The 21,927-nt window shown below is 39.1% G+C and overlaps 1 protein-coding gene across 4 annotated transcripts in view; it reads left to right on the forward strand.

Annotated features, from left to right (window-relative positions):
• The window catches only part of PRKCQ (protein kinase C theta), a 126,568-nt gene that overhangs the window by 60,784 nt on the left and 43,857 nt on the right, over positions 1-21,927 (forward strand). For 2 of the 4 annotated variants that reach the window (XM_058669509.1, XM_058669508.1), the window contains exons 5-12: positions 6,461-6,623; positions 8,105-8,136; positions 8,232-8,317; positions 13,599-13,728; positions 16,660-16,769; positions 17,825-17,954; positions 19,180-19,340; positions 21,397-21,570. In XM_058669509.1, the coding sequence (XP_058525492.1) occupies positions 6,461-6,623; positions 8,105-8,136; positions 8,232-8,317; positions 13,599-13,728; positions 16,660-16,769; positions 17,825-17,954; positions 19,180-19,340; positions 21,397-21,570 (986 nt within the window). Of the gene's footprint in view, positions 1-6,460; positions 6,624-8,104; positions 8,137-8,231; positions 8,318-13,598; positions 13,729-15,072; positions 15,486-16,659; positions 16,770-17,824; positions 17,955-19,179; positions 19,341-21,396; positions 21,571-21,927 lie in introns of those variants that run through there. The other 2 variants (XM_004588499.4, XM_058669510.1) reach the window with 2 other exon arrangements.

The raw sequence follows: 21,927 nt of genomic DNA on the forward strand, positions 1-21,927 counted from the left end.
CCTAGATCCTGTTACCAGACTTGATTCTCTCACATGCTAGTTATTGTCATGGCCCATGCTAACATCACCCATCCACTGTTTCAACTTTCACTAATGGATATTATGATCTTTAGTGTGTGCCAGTGAGTGGTGCTCAGTGATGGTCATTTCTTAACTACCCCAGCTCAGGTCTCCCACATGTGTTGGTACTTTGTCCTGAGTCTTAAAGGCCCTCCTATTACCCCCCTGAACTGTTTGGTCTCAGCTCCTCTTTTACCTATATATGCAATGGCTTTATCCATGGAAGTCCTTCGGCAGTAATTCCTCACCTAGGCATAAGCCCTCAGGTCATCACTCACCCCCCGCCAGTACGATCCCCCAATTCCCCTGCTGATCCACACCCCCAGACACCCAGAACTCACCCAAGGGCTTCACCCAGCACCATTAGCACCTGGGCTGCCCACGCAGCTGCCCAACTAGGGGCAAGAAAGGTCTCTCCACTTGACATAGCAGCCAGAGGCTGCCCAAATAGCTGCCCAACCTCCGGGCGGGAGAGGCCTCCTTCAGGTGCAACTTCTTTTCCTACTGCAATGGTCACAGAAAAGAATTAGGAGAAAAGGAAAATGTAAGGAATTTTCTTAAAATCCCTAGAGGTACTCAGCCATGAATTGAAAATAAGTGTCTGGGCCCAATGAACATAAAACATTTAGAGCATTCACTTTTTTTTTTTGATTTTTTGTTTTTTTTAATTAATATTTAGCATTATGTGACAGTTTCATAGGCTCTGGGAATCCCCCTCCCCTCCCCCCTGGTGGATTCCTCCACCTTGATGCAGCATTACAGTTCAAATTCAATCAAGATTCTTTCCTTGCAAACATATATTAAGCATGGAGTCCAGCTACTTATTGTCCAGATGGGTTGAACAGTTTCTTGGGGAGACCATTTCTGGTCCGAAGTCAGAGCTGGTATAATATCATCACAGTCAATTAAGAGTCCCAATATAACATCAACAGCAATTTGCAATATTATGGAATTGACATAGTTTTGAGTAACCAGTATGTAAAAAAAAAACAAAAAAAAAGAACAAAATAACAAAAAACAAGTCCTAACCACAACCTATGATTAGCTCATTGACATCTCAATTTTAGTTTATATACATGACCGGACCGGCTGCTATATACCTTGAAAAGGCTATAGGGTACCATTCAGCTGTCTCATATCTATTTCATTTTAGTATTTAGCCATTTGTTGTGTTGAAGTATAATTTTGTTGATCTTGGCAGATTTTGGGATAATCTAGACTGGCTTGTAACTCTAACAAGATATTTGTCGACATTTAATGTGCAGAACATTTTTTTTGGGGGGGGGTGTGCAGGAAAATCCTCAACACCATGGTGAAGAGTGACTAATCTTTATGTCCCACCCAGCAGGGCATGAGCCAATCCATGCCAGTAGAGCATTCACTTTTAACTTGCTTGAATTCCGATGCTCGGTACTTTTTCAGTGTTTCTTTATTTCAACTATGAAATAGAATGTAAATACAAAAGATTCTATTGTAGGCACATATTTCCTTGTATAAGTGATATGTTATAAAGAGTTCATACTATCAATATAATACAAAATGAATTTTAAATCTGATATGTTCCCATGAAACGAGTGGCAAAATGCTGTTGCTTACAGTAACATAGTTCAAGGCATGGTAAAAACTGCATTGCTGCAGAGTTTTAGTTTCACATCACACACAAATTTTGATCTCAGAAGTAGAATTTACAGTATGTATTATCTGAACAGCCTATCAGTACAGTTCAAATGAATCAAGTACAACTACATATAGAATCTTAATTCTCAGAATGAATATGTGAAGTTAATTAGTGGTAAACTGATTTTATTTTTTTCTAAATTAGCATTATTATGTCCCTCATTTCAAATGCTTGGGATCATAAAACTCCAAAACATTTTTTAGATTTTGGAATATCTGCATACACGTAGTAAGATAATTCTTGGGCATGACAAACCCAAAATTCATTTATGTTTCATATGCACTTTAACATGTAGCCTGAATATACTTTTTTTTTTTAAGATTTATTCATTTTATTACAGCCAGATATATACAGAGGAGAGATAGAGAGGAAGATCTTCCGTCCGATGATTCACTCCCCAAGTGAGCCGCAACGGGCCGATGCGCGCCGATCCGAAGCCGGGAACCTGGAACCTCTTCCGGGTCTCCCACGCGGGTACAGTGTCCCAATGCATTGGGCCGTCCTCAACTGCTTTCCCAGGCCACAAGCAGGGAGCTGGATGGGAAGTGGAGCTGCTGGGATTAGAACCGGCGCCCATATGGGATCCCGGGGCTTTCAAGGCGAGGACTTTAGCCGCTAGGCCACGCCGCCGGGCCCCTGAATATACTTTTATAAAATATTTTAAATATTTTGCACATGAAACAAGGTTTCGTAGAATACAAATATCCACTTGTAGCAGTATGTTATCACTTAGAAAAAGTTTGCGATTTTTAGAACATTTCCTACTGAGTTTTACCACTAGAGTGGCAAGTATGAGAATAGCCAGAGTGAATCCGTGGCTCTGCGAAAAGCAGACGTATCAAGGATGAATGCTGCATGGTGCAGACACCAAGCAAGGGGCGTATGTGGACTTGGACCATGGCATGAACCAATGAGAAGAGCACATTTTTTTCTTATTCAACCAATTTAATATTATTGGCTTATAAAATACTTCTTGCTGTGGAGAAGAGATGAGAATTTGATACAGATGTGCTTTTATAGGAAGTAATTGAAAGGAAGTATAAAAGATGATAAAGCAGCAATGAGATTTCACAGGAGAATTAATAGAAGGGTATACATGTTGCAAGTTCATTGTTGAAGTACTGTATAATTCTTTAAAAGTGAAGGTTGAATGACTAGAAAATACATTGAGAGATTCTTCTTCAGATAGCCAGATTTGAACGTGATGATAGGAGGGACAGAGGTGGGAGATACGGGAAGGGTATGTTATATCTATATGTCTTTTCCTATGTGTCCAGGTTGCAGGCTGAGCACATAGGAAATACTTGATGAATGTAGAGTGGTCAAGTTGGATTTGGAGTTTTGATTTCCTGTAGATATTCACACAGTGGTGACTGCAAAAATCCTCCTTCTCTTTGGCTTCTGAAGTTATCCTTGTCTCACTGTTGGAGGCTGATATTGGCCCAGTGTGATTGATGGAGACTCCATCTTCTGCCTCTGCACTGCTGCTTCACATTCTTCGTTTCGTTTCTCCCCTTGTTGATCTAAAGCCTGCCATCTTCTGCAGCCTTTCTCCATCAGTACACTTCGTTAACATTTTCCAGCTCCTCCATCTCTCTTGTCCCCAAAAACTGAATGAAGCCATGTTCCCTAACATTGAAAAATATCTCTCCTTTTGACCATTTTATCTCTATGAATTCTTTCCTTTTTTCTCCAAAACAACTGTTGAAGAAACAGATTTTATAAACTGTTTCTTCACTCCTACATTTCTTTTTTTAAAGATTTATTTATTATTTTTATTACAAAGTCAGATATACAGAGAGGAGGAGAGACAGAGAGGAAGATCTTCCATCTGATGATTCACTCCCCAAGTGAGTGCAATGGCCAGTTCTGTGCTGATCTGAAGCCAGGAACCGGGAACCTCTTCCAGGTCTCCCACGCAGGTGCAGGGTCCCAAAGCTTTGGGCCGTCCTCGACTGCTTCCCCAGGTCACAAGCAGGGAGCTGGATGGGAAGTGGAGCTGCCGGGATTAGAACTGGCGCCCATATGGGATCCCGGGGTGTTCAAGGCGAGGACTTTAGCCGCTAGGCCACGCCGCCGGGCCCCCTACAATTCTTATACTCTACAAATCTAGCTTCTATTTTGATTAAATTTTTGGAATATGTTTTCCAAGATTATGGACCCTCAAGGCAAGTTGCCAGTCTCTGAGCCTTCAGTTTCCTGGATGCTGCCATATTATTTCATGCTGAAAAAGTCCCCATTCTTTCTGACTTGTCTTATGTGATAGTATCCAATTCTCCCTCTTCCTTTGTCAGCTGCTTTCCTTCAGTTTCTTCCATAAATTCTGTTCCCGCCTCTTACAAAATACGAGTAATCATATCTGAGTCTATTTTGAGTCTATATTTGACTCGATTTTGCACCACCTTTCAATGCCTCTCATAGTTAACGGTTCTTTGTATGTGTGTCATTTCTCCCTGACTTGCCTGTTAGCTGCTGAAGGGTTAGGAATGGCAGCTCCTATTTCCTCATAACACTCAGCATAGCAATTTACTCAGAGCTGCTGAGAAAACATTTGTGGTTTGATTGATTGCAAACAAGTGATAAATTAGGTTGAATACAAAATTAGGAGCCACTACTATAAAAGAAATAAGCAAGCATAAAAACCAATAAGCTTATTCAAAGCAATAATATGAGAACAAGTTACTTTAGAAATAAACATTATTAATACCAAAATAATTTTTTAAATTCTGTATCCATATATATTTACTGACTTCTAATAATGGCTGGAGTGTTTAGAAGATAAAGAAAATCACAGACAGGAGCATTTCCTGATAAATTTTAATTTTCAGGAGGTTAGTATACAGACTAGTATTTATCACCTGTCATTTATCTATTGTTTAGTTAAATCTTTTGAATATAAAGGTATTTTTATACTTTTTATTGTATCTAGACCAAAACAGAAATGAGTCAAATGACCTAGTCTGACAATCATATGTTGTAAATAGATCTCTACTCATATAATAGCAGTACTAGCAGAGAATGACTAACTCTATAACCCTAAGGAAGGGGGAATATACCTATCTAAGGGGTTTCCAAAGGAATTGACCTACAGATCACTGTAGGGAAGATTTCAGTCCTAAAGCAGGTGGTGGGACTTGGCTGCATTCCTGGAACTATAGATGTCTTCCTACAACATGTCTCGCTGTCTACCAAGTGTGGTTCCAGCCTCCCTACTAATAGGGGTGGGAAACTAACATCCCCGGGCAGGGGCATTTGCCTCAGTGTATCTCAGGCCTTTGTTGCTGCTTAGCCAGAATGGAAGTAATTTAAGTTCAATAATGTTCATTCTTTATGTTTGTGAAATATGATGGATCTCTTATTCTTAACTAAACTACATTTTTTGTATTTGTGAAAATAAAATTAATACAAAAAGTAATCTAAAATTGCTAAATTGTGCAAGTATGATTCTAACAGTTGTAATAGTTAATTATTTTTATCTTAATGATTGTTATTTTGGTTGTCTTTGTTTTATTGTTTATGGTATTATTCTCTGTCATACATTGCCTAAACATGACTACCTTATCAGTTTGTGCTTTGGAGGATTTTGGGCTTCTGTCAGGGTATTCTCAGAATTTTGCTGAGTTAGAATCCTTCAACTTTTGACATAGGAATCTATGTAGAATAATTATGAATAATTACTACCCAAAACACCTTCATCACTGTCTGTGAACTTGGTGATTTGGGCTAAATGACTGGGTAATGCACAATGTAAAGAGTCTGTACACCTCAGAAATGCAACTCCCAAGTGGCTGTCCACTTTATTCTCTAGAATTATGCACAGAGAGGCAGTTGCCACTTCCTGCCTTTTCTGGCTTACTTATCACGAAAAAGAGACTTAATAAATAATTTTAAAATTGTGATGTCTGATTCTTAAAAACTGGAAGAGGATAGCTCAGTCTATGAAAGAAGAGTGAGGGATTGACCTCTTTAATCCACAATCACATATATCCTGTGATATCTCTAATTAAGGAAAGAAGTGTTATTATAAAAGTCCTATCTTAGCCATGGTTCCATTTTCTGTGATTTCAGTTCTACTCAGCTGCAGCAAAAAATATTAAGTGAAAAATTCTAGAAACTATTCATAAGTTTTAAGTTATGCATTGTGTTGAGTAGCAGAATGAATGATCATGCCATCTCTCTCTGTCCTACCCCCATCATGTATTGTCCCTCTGTCCAGCATATCTGCTCCATAAATCCTACCCACCCATTAGCTCTTTTTAACCGCCTTGATTATCAGATCTACCATTGAATTATTTCAGGGTTGGTGTTCAAGTAACCTTTATTTGACTTCATGACTCTAAAATACAGAGTAATAATGCAAAGGAAATGCTAAAGCATAAAATAGAAAAGGATAGCTAACTCTGGTACTGTATAGGTACTTTGTTGAGATTTGTGACAGAATTAAAAAACAGGAATTTTTTAGCTTCAAATGTGGTTATGCTGCCGGGACCATTTGATAAAAGCAAGCCAAATAAAGATAGATTTGATCTTATCTGTGATTTCCCACATCCACTGAGGATCCTGGGATGTGTTCCTCACAGGTAAGAGTGGACTATTGTATTGCGCTTACCTGGAATCAGATTAACATAGGTACTCAGTGCTCATCCCCTTCAGTTCCTTACCCGACTTTCACCTGACTCTCCCAGCTGTGACTTCATCTTGTTCCCAATTCTCTTCCTATAGACACAAAGGACATGAGTGAATTTGAGACCGAAGGCTTCTTTGCTTTGCATCACCGCCGAGGAGCCATCAAACAGGCCAAAGTCCATCACGTCAAGTGCCACGAGTTCACTGCCACCTTTTTCCCTCAACCCACATTTTGCTCTGTCTGCCATGAGTTTGTCTGGTAATTTGGCATTTCATTCAAAATTTGGGGGATTTTCTAATCTGTTTGCTTGCCTGTTCTTAAACCACCAAGCCTAATGTGCTCCAGAAGGGGGCAGGAGTGTTGCCTGAGTAAGTACTCTGAGAGCTGACTGGACTGAGGAGATATAAAATGATCTCAGTCCAACATTCCTATAGTGTGGGTCTTGTAGAGCAAGGTCCTCTGGGGAAAAAGGCACAAAGGACCTTAGTTTCTAACCACAAAAAAGGGTACTGGTAATGAAGAGGAGCTTCATCGTGTAGGCATAGTTGATTTTTGTGGCCAAGGCTTCTGTCACCTCAATAGCCCAGCTGTGCTCCTGTTTCCAACAGGCAGTAGCTTCCTTTGAAACTAGTGGTTGAAAATGCCAACGAGGCTCTTGGGTGTCTTTACAACCTCAGAGACTAGTTGAAGACTCAGTAACCACATAGCAACAGATATGCTAGAGTGGAGACTTGAAATGACTCCTGTTTCTGATGTTTAGCTTCCTGGAGTATTAAGGGATGTTCTTTCCTTTGGGTATTGCAGAATCTGTGACTGCACCATTCTCACTTCACCAAGATAAATAAAAGTCAAACAAACCTTTGATGGATATTCATCATCCAATTTTTATCTAATTAATTGAACCTACTTCCTTTTCAATAACAAGTATTACTCAGAAATTGTTCTTAAACTTGAGACTTTGTTGGTTGAAAATATTCGGAGGCACTTGGAGAAAGGAAATGAAATGTGTTATGGATGTATGTCTTTGTTCACCAGGAATGAGTTTGTTCATCTAAGTGAGACAATGATGTAGTTTTTTCTTTAATTAAAAGTTAGATTTACACAGAGAAAGACAGAGAGAGAGAGATGCTCTGTCCACTGGTTCATGCCCCAAGTGGCCGCAACAGTCAGAGCTGAGCTAATCCGAAGCCAGGAGTTAGATGCTTCTTTCTGGTCTCCTATGTGGGTGCAGGGTCCCAAGGTTTTGGGCCATCCTCGACTGCATTCCCAGGCCACAGGCAGGGAACTGGAAAGAAAGTGGAGCAGCGTGATACATACTGGCACCCATATGGGATCCCAGAGCATGCAATACAAAGAGGACTTTAGCCACTAGGTTACCATGCTGGGTCCAACAATCATGTTTTAAGTGGAACACAAGGACATTTCATGCTAGGAATCTGGGGTGATTATCTTGTCTCAAATTTTGATCTCTATATGTTTGCAAGGAAAATGCAAAAGCAATGAAGAAACCAATTTATCCAATTTATTCTTAAAGATACCTCATTTATTTGTCAGACTTTTATCAAAGCATCTTGAAATAAAAGACACACTATCAATTTAATACTCACTTCAAGTGATTCATCAGAATTGATGGTACTCTGTGAGCTCAGAAATCTGTGAGATCTCATTCTTCTTGAAATGGTTTTTCTGCAGATGTTGATATGAATATCTAAATAAATCAGTCATGTGCTTTATTGCAGGGGTCTGAATAAGCAGGGCTACCAGTGTCGACGTAAGTAAAAAGGATTTCCATTATATTGTCATCATCCTTTTAATCTAGTTGCTGTTAGTTGCTGAAAGTTTGAAGTTACAACTATGTCTTTCCAGAATGTAACGCAGCAATTCACAAGAAGTGTATTGATAAAGTTATAGCCAAATGTACAGGATCAGCTATCAATAGCCGAGAAACTATGGTAGGTATTTGATTTTTTCTCTGTCTCACAAAGGTTTTATCCTGACATTAAATTTGATAGTCTAATCCTTTTTTAATAATGTCTGAGCTGTATGTAACTTCAGTAGGAAGCCCATTCTCTGTGGTGTTGTAGGAGAATATAGGGGGTTGGATGAAGATGAAACCAGAGGGCCAACGCTGGTACACAGCAGGTTAAACCACCACCTGTGATGCCAACACTGATTATGAGTACCCATTGAGTACCAGGATCTGCAGTTTTGAATGAGCTCCTTGCTGATGCATCTAGGAAAGTGGAAACTAATAGCCCAAGTGCTTGGGCCCTTCCACCCATGTGGGAGACCCAGATACAGTTCTAGGCTTTGGTCTTTAGCCTGACCCAGCCATTGCTATTTTGATCATTTGGAGAGTGAACCAGCAAATGAAGCGCGCTCTCAGTCTCCCCTCTCTCTCCACCCTCCTTCTCTCTCTGTACGACATTGCCTTTCAAAAAAGTAAATCTTTTTTAGAAAGGAAGAACGTAAAATGAGAGGAGACTGAAGGTGAGGATAGGGGATTAGAAGGGCACTGTTTGCTAGTTTGTGCCAGTGTGGTCACTGCAGAAATGGCTCAAGTTGATCATATTTTAAGGTGACTGTTATTTAGAAATGACTAGCTATTTCAAAGGACTGGGTGTGGAAGATTAAATAGAGAACTCTAAAGACAGTACTTACAGTCTGGCTTCTTCAAAAGTTCTGCCTCAGGATGAGTGATGAGGTAGATTAAAAAAAAATGGCAATATGAATAAGACTAAAAGAAAAATACGTGTGGTTCCATTATGAACATGTTTGATCTGACATGCTGTAGAAACCCAAGTGCAGGTATCAGATGGCAATTATATACATATATATATACACATATATATAACACATTTATACATATTTATATATACACTTATACATAAGTTTGTCAAACGTGGACTAATGGAACAATTCTATAGTTTTGAAAGTGGAGGCAATATGAGTAAAATTTAAAGCTGCTAAAGATATTACTTAGTGAGAAAATAGAGTGAAGTAAAAACTTGGAACTGACTGTAAAGGATACTGATGTTCAAGGTTATATAGAAAAATAGGGATGGAAATCAAGATTGAGAACACAGATGCAAGGTGAGTTCCTCCTACACTCAGAATATATGGAAGTTACAGAAACCAGAAGGTAATAGCATCGGTTCTTTTCTATGCAAATGTAATGTTGAAAAAGAGCAGTCATGTGGAGATCATTGAAGCTCCGTGTCAGAGAAGTTTCGGTGACATTGTGAAGGTCTGACACTTATGACCTGCACTAAGGGAGACTGACAGGTGAGGATATGAGCACTCTCAATGTCTTGATATTGTTACGGAGATTAACTAGGAGGTTACTCTACTAGTTACAGTAGCTGGAAGGTGGAGAGTCCTCTCTTTGCCTAGGAGAGATGGATGAAGCTGGGAAGAAACAGACAAATAAGCCTGTTGACAAAGGGAGGGGTCTTATCTCATGTAGAGATAGGCCTCTGATGAGCAGAGGGGCACTTCATCAGTTTTAAGAGAAAGGAAATAGAGCTAGATGGCCACTACTGAGGGGACATTTGTAGATTCATTGATAGGAAGCTGTCTAAGGGAGTTTGAGCAGTGGGGAAGTAACAAAGGCCCATGAAGTGATTACCTTTGAAATGGCAGGGCCAAGAGATTTTTTGAAAAGCAGTAGGAGTGAAGCTCAGGTGTGTGATTTTCTGGACACAGAGATAAAAATGGGTTGGATTTTTTGCAGAGTACAGTTTCTTCCAAAATTTAGAGCCAGAGGGGATAGTCTGAAATTAACCTATGATTCTGTGAAAGGGCTCTAAGAAGTTCTAGTTGTTTATGCACACTCAAATCACCTGTCAATGATAGAGCTGTGCCTAAAATTTCAACTTCAGTCTCTCAGGCCATGTTTGCAGTTGTTTAAATCAAATTGCCAGCTCCAGACCTACCCTCCCATTTCTATTTTGATGGCTTCAGCTTTTCTGAAAACAATCCTTATTGTCAGCATTGCTGATAACCTCAATAGTTAGCCAAGTCTTTGCCATAAGGAGTGTATTCGGAAATTGTTAGCTAATGAATGAATATCTGTATGGATAATACCATGTTCTTGGTTATGTCTTGATTTCTTGCTCCTTCAAAAGTACATCATCTTTGGGGTCTTTTTGTGCCACAAATCTGATGGAGTTGTAGCCAACAAAATAAACGAAAGCCATCTGGATCACTTAAGGTTTCAAATAGTCACATTAAATAAAGAAGGCAAAAAGAAAAAAGAAATAAAGTTGATTTAATCATGTTTTGTTTGAGTCAATCTATCCAAATATTATCATTTCAACATGTGATCAATAGGAAAAATTTGAGACATTGGGTTTTTTTAAAGCAAGGTCTTCAAAATCTAGCTTCGATTTTATACCTACAACACAACTTGCTACCTTTCAAAAGTTTCTAACCCCATTCAACTAATTGGTTTTCCTTTTGGAAAGAACAGATCTACAGTCTTCATGAACCTGAACCGTGGCTTGAGTCATTTGGAGCTGTGTTCAGAATTTGCAATAGTCCCCTTCTTTTGGACTTTGACCTGTTAACTGTGTTTCTGTCTTACAAAACAAAAGCTTTTCTTTCAAGCTATTTTTTACTTGGTTTAAGGAGAAGAAAGCAAAGAGCTCTCGTGTGCTGATTCACTCCCCCAATGCTCACAATGGAAGGGCTGGAATAAAGCCAAAGCCAGGAGCTAAGGGTCCAGTCCAGGTCTTCTGTGTGAGTGGCAGGAGTTTAACTGCTTGAACCATCACCACAGACTCCCAAAGTCTGCATCAAGAGAAGGATCTCCAGATTTGGACCTTTAACTCAGGAACTCTGTTATAGCATATGACCATCTAAACCACTAAGCTAATTTCTGCTGCAATCACATTTTTTTTAATTATTTATTATTTAACTTCAGTAATTACATTGTATTATGTGACACAGTTACATAGATACTTGGGTTCTCCCCACCCCTCCCCAAACCCTCCCACCATGGTGGATTCCTCCACCTTGTTGCATAACCACAGCTCAAGTTCAGTTGAGATTTCCCCATTGCAAGCGTATACCAAACATAGAGTCCAGCATCTTATTGTCCCGTCAAGTTCAACGGCTTCTTAGGTATACCCTCTCTGGTCTGAAGACAGAGCCAGCAGAGTATCATCCCAGTCAATTGAAAGCTCCAACATACCATCAGCAAAAATTTACATCATTATGGAATTAATTGACATAGTAATGAGTAACCAATATGTTAAAAGTAAATGCGAGTTCCCAGCCACCTTCTGTGACCACCTCACCTGTACTTCAATTTTAGTTTATACACAACATATAACATTCAAAACATAACATGTTATACATAACATCATATCATCTTAAATTAAGGCAAACATGTGGTATTTAACCTTTTGGGATTGGCTCATTTCCCTTAGCATTATGGTTTCCAGTTTGGCCCATTTGGCCACAAAGAACTGCATTTTGTTTTTTTTAATAGCTGAGTAGTATTCCATGGAGTAGATGAACCATAGCTTTCTTATCCAATCCTCTGTTGATGGGCTGCTAAGATTCTCAACAAAATCCTAGCCAACAGAATTCAAAAACACATCAGACAGATCATTCATCCAGATCAAGTAGGATTCATCCCTGGAATGCAGGGATGGTTCAACATTTGAAAATCTATAAATGTGATACACCACATCCAAAAACTGAAAAACAAGAATCACATGATAGTATCAATAGATGCAGAAAAAGCTTTCGACAAAATCCAACATCACTTCCTACTAAAAACCCTAACCAAGGTAGGCATAGATGGAAAAATCACATTTTTATATTGCATAAGATGAACAAATTGAAATAAAACTTCCCAATTATTTTGTTGCTATTCACTTGCCAAGTTTAATTGAAAGAACTTAAATTCTGATAAACTGGTTTTTGTTTTAATTTTTGCACTATGAGAATAGTACAGAAGGATTGTGGAAAATGGATTTTTAAAATATAGCGGCTATATTGAACGTGCCAGTATCTCATATGGGCACTGGTTCATGTCTTGCAGCCCCACTTCCCATCCAGCTCCCTGCTTGTAGCCTGGGAAACTAGTCGAGGACAACCCAAAGCCTTGGGACCCTGCACCCACATGAGAGACCTGGAAGAAGCTCCTGGCTCCTGGCTTTGGCTCAGCTAAGCTCTGACCGTTGCAGTCGCTTGGGGAGTGAATCAGCAGATGGAAGATATTCCTCTCTGTCTCTCCTCCTATATATATATATATATATATATATGACTTTCCAATAAAAATAAGTAAATCTTTAAAAAATATTCATTTGGGGCAGAATAAATCTGAAAGTCATGCAGGATTTTTTATAGTTACCATTCTAAATAAACTCTTAGAAGACAGCTCATAAAACTACTGCTAGCATTGTTCTCCCACCTCTTACCTCATATCTTGAGTCATCACTTTTGTTTTGAGACAAGAAGAGGATGGATGGGCTTCAGTTCTGAGTTCTTAGGTACCCTGACTCAGCAGCTGTGTGATCTGGGCAACTTTCTTGCCCTGGCTGTACCTATTCTTTTCATCTGTCAGAGGAGACTAGGTGCCAAGGCGACTTCAAATACTATATTTTGAGAATTAGTTGAGATAATGTATATACAAAAATGACACATGTGACATATTTGTTCACTATACCTGGCAGGATTGCCCCTGCCTTTTATTACAGCAGTTCTTCTAGTCATGAGTAACAGGTGTAAAAATTGTTCCCACCTTAGCAAACCCATTGCAATGTTTCCTGCAGAAAGGAATTTTGAACGTCTTCCAAAGGTTAAAACACTAGTTCTGAACTGAAAGAGAAAAGGAAATATTTATATTAAAACAGGAAGGGAGGTTTCATTTATTTAAATTATGATAGAGTTTCACTCTCTTTTGAATAAATAATCCTAGTTCCCTAGTCACCTTCTCCTGAAATGTTAGCCTGCCTGTGCTGTTGCCTAAGACTTTAACTGTCTCCAGGGTGCTAGCTATGTGCAGGTGTAAGTCTGTCCCTCCCCTGGATGAGCTTCAGACTGTGCCTCCTTCAGATATGACTAGAAGGCTTCACAATTTTAAAAGATGGTTACAATGCACACAGTACCCATGTTTTCCTTAAGGTCAGTGTTGTGCTAAAGTATCTGTGCATCTGTGAGGACTTTCAAGGTCAAGACCCCAAGACGCATGAGGGTCACATCTTCTGCCCTCTCTTTCAGTTCCACAAGGAGAGATTCAAAATTGACATGCCACACAGATTTAAAGTCTACAATTACAAGAGCCCAACCTTCTGTGAGCACTGTGGGACCCTGCTGTGGGGACTGGCAAGGCAAGGACTCAAGTGTGATGGTGAGTGGAGCAAGGTGGGCCCCAACCTCTGCATAGGGCAGGAGGTAGAATATCAATAATAATATTTTTAAAACTAGGGAATAAAAGGATCTAACATGCACCCTGAGTCCACCCATGAAACCTGCAAGAGTCTCATTCTTGCATCGACAAAAATTGCTCAGCAGTTTAGATTTAGTCATGATCCAGGCGTTGCCTCAACTAGCTTTTTGTACCACAGCCTTTGACAAAAATGAGGAATTTCTCTTCTGACTAATCAGCTTCTTTCTGTTCTGAACTGCTACCTTCTCTGTGGGCTCTTGGCTGCCTCTCCCTAATTCTGGCAAGTGAGTTATGTGGTACCCCATTGCCCTTCTACTTTGCCCCAGCTAACAGTCTTCTGTGATTCCATCAAGATGCCAACCCAAACATCTACTTCACTGATGCAAGGAAGCATTTCTGCTTGTCTGAGCTTTCCTCGAAGGCTACTCTTAGAGCAGTACCTGAGCCATTCTTTACTAGTGGACTTCCTCAGACCTATGTTAAAAAAAGGAAACAGGATAAGGTTTTCTTGCTGTGAAATTCTAAGTTTCCAGGGAAGTAATCTTTAGAAAGTGAGAGGTTGTTGTGCTAGAATTAGGGAGCAGGGAGACAAAAGGTTCCAACCATAACCAAGAATATGATCTGTTGTGGTTGGGGCATGTTGAGGCTGGGAGCCAATCCGGGGTGATGTAGACTCAAATGGAGGGTTTTTTGCTGCAGCACAGGCCTGTTAAGTATTTAAGCAGGTTTGTTTTGTGCCAATCATGTCTTAATTCATGTCATTGGGTAGTATGAGTTTGTGTCTTCTCTTTTAAGCACATATAGGCTAACAGGAGATGCCAGACCATCGTCCACAGACACTCCTACCTCATCCCTATAGGTTTCTTGTGCCTAGTGTAGCCTGGAGTGACATCTTAAGAAGACTTACATTTTCAAATCACTACCTAAGGCAAAAACACAGGTCATTATAATTAATCCTAGGAATCTCTTCATAGTCCCGAAATATCACGTAGTTTTCTCTATATGCCTATTCATGATTACATGGCTAGGTAGGATATTATAAAGTACATCATTACAGGTTCATAAACAAAAAGACTAATGTCCCAGTATTCTCATTTCATAAATAGAAACATAATTATTCAAATTCCCACTGGTTGGTAATCCTGGGATGGCATCACAGTCAGGTGCCACCTCCCTGGAGCCTGAGAGTCCACCTATTGAGGCCAGGCAGATCCTGATCCATTGACTACAAAGCTCAGAACTTTCCCCAAGATTCCTAGGCATTATTTCATGCTCCTATCTCCTGCTTTGTTCTATTCATTTTCTCTAACATTCTTCCCTTCTCATTCCATTCTCTGCCCCTGCTGTCTCCTTCCACTTTCACTTCACATCACTCCCCTCCCTCCTTTCTATTGTTACCTCTCCTCCCCCTTTTCCCTCCCCCTCTCTGTCCCTGTTTCGTATTCTATTCTTGCTTGTTACAGTCCCTAGATTTCCCTGTTTCCTCAATTCTCTTCCCTTCCACCTGTCCACTTCCTATTGATTGTCCTCATTCTCTAATTCTCTTTCCCCCTTTCTTTTCTTTATTCTCTTCTGAGCTTCTCCTTTTAGTTATCTTCTTAAACAGCCCGCCCATTAGTCTCTATCCTGTCTTTGCTCTGTCTCCACAGTAATTCCCATGAAAATAGCCACCAAAAGGGACTTTTTGCATTCACAGAGATCAAGTTGCCATCTGATAGGTCAGTAACAAAAAACTACAATGTGAAAGGGGATGGTGGCTTTTCTTCATGACCATGTGCATGGGAGATAAGCCTAGGTCTTGTTACAGTTGTAAGGAACAAAATAAATTTGCAATCCCATTGTGCTAAGTCATGGAGTCCTGTCTTAATTCGCATTGTAGTGATGAGTAAAAGAGTAGAACTTGGCCATCCAAATTAAAACCTACATAAACAAGTCCCATATAATTCTAACTGCAGAACTCATAGTGGATCATGGGAAAATGCTCTAGCTATATTAAAGATTTTAAATGCACATAGAAGAGTTTGCTTCAAGTAGATTCTTGTGTCTATCACTATCTATGTGTATATTGGGACTAGTAACAGTTGGTGGCTATTTGCCAAAAAAATACTGCTTTATACTGTTTTATGATGAAATATTTACAGAAAACTAAACTAGTTTAAAGGTGAGAACTTCCCAATTTCACTTAAATATTTTAATATATATGTCAGTGCAACAAATGATAAAGATGAATGAGATGTGATCATTGAGTACCTACTCAGTGCTCATCACTATGCTAGACTTTTGTATGAAGATTGTTAATAAAAAGTTAAAATTAAAACGATATGATTTTGTAACTCCTACTGCCCAATTACGTATGACAACTATTACTTGCCTAATCTTTGGAGAAGCAAGCAACACTTGAAAGCAGGGCTTTATCAGCTGGAGCTTGAAAAAAAATTTAGATTCTTTTTCAACGAAATTGTAATATTCCATATATTAAGTCTGAATTTTCTAAGACTAATGACATAATGCAGTGAATGTATATGTATTCATGCAGTAGGACTAATCCAAGAATGATCCTTTACTCACAGAAAATAGTGGTTAGTTAGTTATGGTGTGCTTTTCAGGAGTCATGAATAAAAATACTTGCCCAAAACGGTAGTCTTAGAGTTAGAAGCCTACAGGGACCATAAGGTCTTTGCAAGTGACTCCTTACCTGAGGTTCATGGAGTAAAAGTGAATTGTTCCAGGCCCTGCAGTGTGTACTCCCTGTACAAGCCACCACAGCCTGTACTTTTCTCCCATGGATCATGCTCCCGTATCCCCCATTCCTCTTCCTTTTTCTCTTAGCAAAACAAAACATGCTGGTGTGTTCATTTTCTGCTGCTCATCAGTCCCGTCTCTACCTTTCAGCATGTGGCATGAACGTCCATCATCGATGCCAGACGAAAGTAGCCAACCTCTGTGGTATAAACCAGAAGCTAATGGCTGAAGCTCTAGCAATGATTGAAAGTACTCAACAGGTAGGGAAGCACTAAACCAATGAGCTCTGTCACATTGGCTCATAAAGGACACTCAAATTCTCTTGCTCTTGATTTATTACGACTCTATGGAACCATATGGAGTGTATTTCTGAGTACTTGCTTTGCTGCTTTCACCTTCACGCCCATAGCCTTCCTTTGTATATATGTATTTATTTCATGTGACTTCTGATATGTGAATCTTCATAAGATTTTTAATTCTTTGTGGAATTATCAGGGACAGCAACAAATTCAGTCATCCCAAATCAGCAAGAAACTGGTTCCAGGCAAATTGTATGGATGCTCAGGCACACTATATGAAATGATGTAGTATTTGCATACAATCTTTCCACATGCCTCATTTACTTTCAATTTTTCTAGATTATTTTAAAGCCTAATGTAATATAAGTGCTTTAGAAACAGTGGTTACACTATATCATTTAGGAAACAACAAAAAATTTGCTCAAAACTGACACAATTTTTTCTGAATATTTTCCACAATATTGAAACCAAAGGACACAGAAGGATGACCGTAAATTCATTATAATAATAATTATTATAATAATTATAACTCATCGCCAGTTTCATATCTGAAAATTGGGGCCATATAATAACCCAGATGAAAACACATGCTAGAGTTATCTCTAAAGTTCTCTCAGAACAGGGTCCAAAACAACTTTGACTTTGTCATTACTTGCTTGGTATTAACTGAATTCTGAATTCTCATATCCAAGAATAAGCTCTGATTAAGACCTGGAATTGCCTATGTAAGTAAGTTTTGCATCCATTGACTTTTTGTTCTTATTTGTGATGGATCACATGGATAGTTTGAGAGAATTTAGCTAATCCAAAAATGCATGGAGTAAGTGTGAGTGTTCTGCTGGTATAGTAAATCCTCCCACAGGATAAGGGATCCTAAAAGAATGTTCAGGGAAAGAGGATCTTTGGTAATCTTTGAGTTTAGCAATCTTAAGTGACTTTTGTTTCCAGGGAGAGCCTACCAAACTGTCTCCTGGACAGTGATAGGTGGATGGACTGACTCTGTATCTATAATCTAGGCTCGCTCCTTAAGAGATTCAGAACACATCTTCAGGGAAGGTCCAGTTGAAATTGGTCTTCCATGCTCCACCAGAAGTGAAACCAGGCCGCCATACCTACCGACACCCGTGAAAAGAGGTAGCCATTGTGGTGCACAAAATCTGTATCAGTAATTAACCTTGAGTAAACTGAACCTGCATCCTCCATATTTCAAAGTTACTGGTTTATAGATCTGATAGGTGATGTCTTTCTGTTCAGAGATGACAGACGTAACCATTAAGAGATCTCTGCTTCTCAGGGATGAAGACAAAATGCTTCTGACAAGGATCCTCTGTGAGTGGGGAGGAGGTGGGGAAAGAAAATAAGCTAGGTCTAGAAGAAGCAACTGCATATACATCCTTAGAATTCTAGAATGTAGTTTCATGCCAGTGTCAAGTGGTTGTATTAAATAAATCTCAATGGTAGAAGTACTAACAAAGATGTTCTCGTACTGCATACTTGAAGCTTTGCTACAAAACATAATGATAGCAAAAAAGAATCGCCAAGCCCAAGTGCTTAGCAGTCATGAAGTTATCAAAGTTTATACAGCCTACAGGTTGAAGGTAGTTTATGAGAGCCATAATTACCTGATTCCAGAACCTGTATAGTTTCAGTATACATGCAATACTTATTTTCATTAGACATAAGAGAAAATATAAAATACACACACAAAGGTAAAGTAAAGTAGTAGTATGAAGTTGAGAGGGAGAATTCCAAAAAATGTTTTCCTGCACTTACTCTGGCATCAGGACTAACTCAACTTTAAGATCTACGCTGGATTTAGGAAACATCTCCAGGCAGTAAAATAGAACAGATCTCCACAACGATCAGTAATGAAGACCATGATAAATGAGTCAGTGGGACCTTTAACAATCTGATAGATCTTACTTCCTATTTCCTCACATTGTGATTCATTAAGGATCAATGCCACTGTGTTTAAAACCACATGAACATGAGCAAGCACTTTCCCTCAGGTTCGGTTAAAAATGTACCTATTCATAATTTGACATTATTAAAGCTCATCTATTTTTGCAAGTATGGTCTTTTGATGAGTGGAATAAGTCTCTTAAGCTAATTTATTCCCAAGTCTATTAAGTAATAGGAGACATATATAATGCAGTCCTAAATTTCAGATTCACAAGCAGGAGATGCCACTGTCCCCACAGATGGATGAGGAGGTTTTAAAACTGCCTGAATGGCAAGAACCTACTGCTTCTCAAATTACTGTGGACGGAGTACAGAGTGGGAAATGGAAAAGAAAGGGGATGTTCTGGGTAATGTCATGGACCTTTCGTTATTCCATGCTCAGTTTGAACCATTGGCTTACCATTTTCAGAGCCTCAGGGAATCTCCTGGGAATCTCCATTGGATGGGACTGATAAAATATGTCATCATCCAGAACCAGAAGTGAACACAGAACGACCATCTCTACATATGAAACTGAAAATTGAGGATTTTATCTTGCACAAAATGTTGGGAAAAGGAAGTTTTGGCAAGGTAAGCTACTGTACCATAGAACTGTATGGGCCAGCTTCCAGGAAATGAAGAACAATGTAATAAAGATACATAACACATGAAATGGGGTTCCCAGTTGCTTGCTATTTTTGTGCACCCAAAGCCACCATTATGCCTAGCACCTGCTCATCAGATTTTAACAGGAAAACTTAATCAAATTATTGAACAGTAAACAAACACAACTGAGCATCCATCACAACTGAATAACCATGTGCTTGAATTTGGGGCTTGAATTTAAACACTGAAGTAGTGACTCTGGGCAGAAATCTCTTCTTTCCAGAAACTAGCTGATGTCCAGGAGTCCATTTTGATTCATTTCCGCATCATTATGAGCCACAGTAGACTCATTTAGATTTAATAGAAATTTAACAACCAGTCCTCATTGTAATTTAGCAGCAATTAATGTGCAATTCTAACCTACTACCAAAAATTGAAATCCCGCTATACAGATAGAAATTGCCTTTTTCAGCTTCTTAGTTAGTAGCTGGTTTTAGAACATTTTACTGCAGGAAGCAATCACCAAAAGAGTACTTTTACTTGTTAATGACATGTTTCTGTCTCACTTTTCTGTTCCCGTGTGGAATATCACATTTGAACAAGTTAATAAGAAAGACATTAAAGTTAAACCTGTGAGCCTTAGTAAATGTCCCAAGGGGCTTCTGGAAGATCCAGGCATCCCTTGCTCTGTGTCCAAAGCTGGATGCCTCTCTCACTGGGACCTTGGGTACCTACACACCAAAGCAAAATGGGACAGCTGTATTTCCCTTTCTCACAATACTGACAATTCTCTAAAACTTGATGATCTCTTCTATCCTACACAGGAAATCTGGTTCCTCACCAACATGGTAACCCCTATACAGTTACTCTCATTCTACTGTTAAGCCCAGGAGAATAAATGTCATGTTTTCTAAAGTTGTGGACATATAATCTGAGCTACATTCTCATCTAAATTCTAGCCTCCCTATCACAGTACACATTTTCAGTAATTTAGAAGGACTTGAATAGTCCTTAAAATCTGTGAAACAAATAAATGCTCCTAACAACTATCTCTCAAACAGCCTTTTGTGATTTGTCAATCACTTTGTCATGTGGAATGTCACTTGATTTTCACCTCAATCCTGTAAGCTGGCAAACATAGTACTAGTTATCTCTATTTCAGTTTCACAGTTTTCTGCATTTCCACAACTAGTGACTGTGAAATGACACGAGAGCTGGAGCTTTTGTACACAAATTATGTGCTCTTCAAACTGCCGATAGTGGGTTGATGCTTCACTTGTCAAAACGAAAGTTGTTAAAACTATATTCCACATCATGTGGTATCCTTTAAGACTCAGGAAATCAAGTGGCAGAAGTAAACTTGGAAGTTTCTCCTGCCACTAAGTAGCTCCATTAATTTGAGCATGTGAAGACAATCTTTGGACTCAGTGTATTGTGAATATGGTCAAATGAGGTAGTGCACAGAAAGCACAGAGCAGAATATCTGACATATACTTGGTTCTAAAGTTGATATGCACTTCTGTTTCGTGATATGAAGTGGTATTTAGTTTGTAAGTACCTAAGGAGACTCATCATTCTGGAGAATTCTTTTTGTCTTGAAAAAAACTGACTCAAATGAAAGATGATTTTTTCATGTATTTTACAGTCGTTTCCAATACAACCAAGTTCTCACTCCACTGGTCACCCTTTCTTTCCATGTGGTCATAGCCTTTCTACATTTTTGTTAAACATTTACTCAGGCCCCTGAATAATCATAACACACTTTTTAAAGTAGAATTCTTCGAGTACTGGGAATAACCCATCCAATTGTACAGTAACTCTGAGAGGTTTGGGGAACTGTGCAAAGATATCATGAAAAATTTTTGTAACATCTAAGCCAATGAAGCGCATCATTTGTCTCAGTCATATCCTATCCAGGATGGAAGAGAACCAGAGAAGGAATTCTCTTTACTCACCCAACACAGATTTCTCTAAAGCTTTGCCTCTTCATGAATAACAATTAAAATTCTAAAATAAGCTTACTTATTCCCTCTCCCTGTAGGTCTTCCTTGCAGAGTTCAAGAAAACCAATCAATTTTTCGCAATAAAAGCTTTAAAGAAAGATGTGGTCTTGATGGACGATGATGTTGAATGTACAATGGTGGAAAAAAGAGTCCTCTCCTTAGCCTGGGAGCATCCTTTTCTGACACACATGTTTTGCACATTCCAGACCAAGGTATGGTTTCTGCTCAGTGACCTCTCTCCTCCAACCCCAAACTGTCCCAAGCCTGGTGCTTCTAGTGACATGCTCATTTAGAAATGAAAGATATTGCCTGCATGTTATTATTACTGACTTTCAGTTCATCTGTCATCCATCCATTCCTCCAAATTCCATCTTTTCTTAACACCTTGGAAGTGTTGCTTAGAATATTTTAGTATAATTGGTTAAGAAAAAGCTCTACTTCCCAATGGGTTTGCTGTTTGTTTCTTTGGGTTTTTTTGTTTGTTTGTTTGTTTGTTTGTTTAGAGTCTGGCGTAACAGCCAGGCTTCTGAATAGTCACTAAATTCAGGAAAAAGAAAATTAGCTAACAC

The sequence above is a fragment of the Ochotona princeps genome, chromosome 10 (assembly GCF_030435755.1).
Source record: "Ochotona princeps isolate mOchPri1 chromosome 10, mOchPri1.hap1, whole genome shotgun sequence".
NCBI classification, from domain to species: Eukaryota; Metazoa; Chordata; class Mammalia; order Lagomorpha; family Ochotonidae; genus Ochotona; species Ochotona princeps.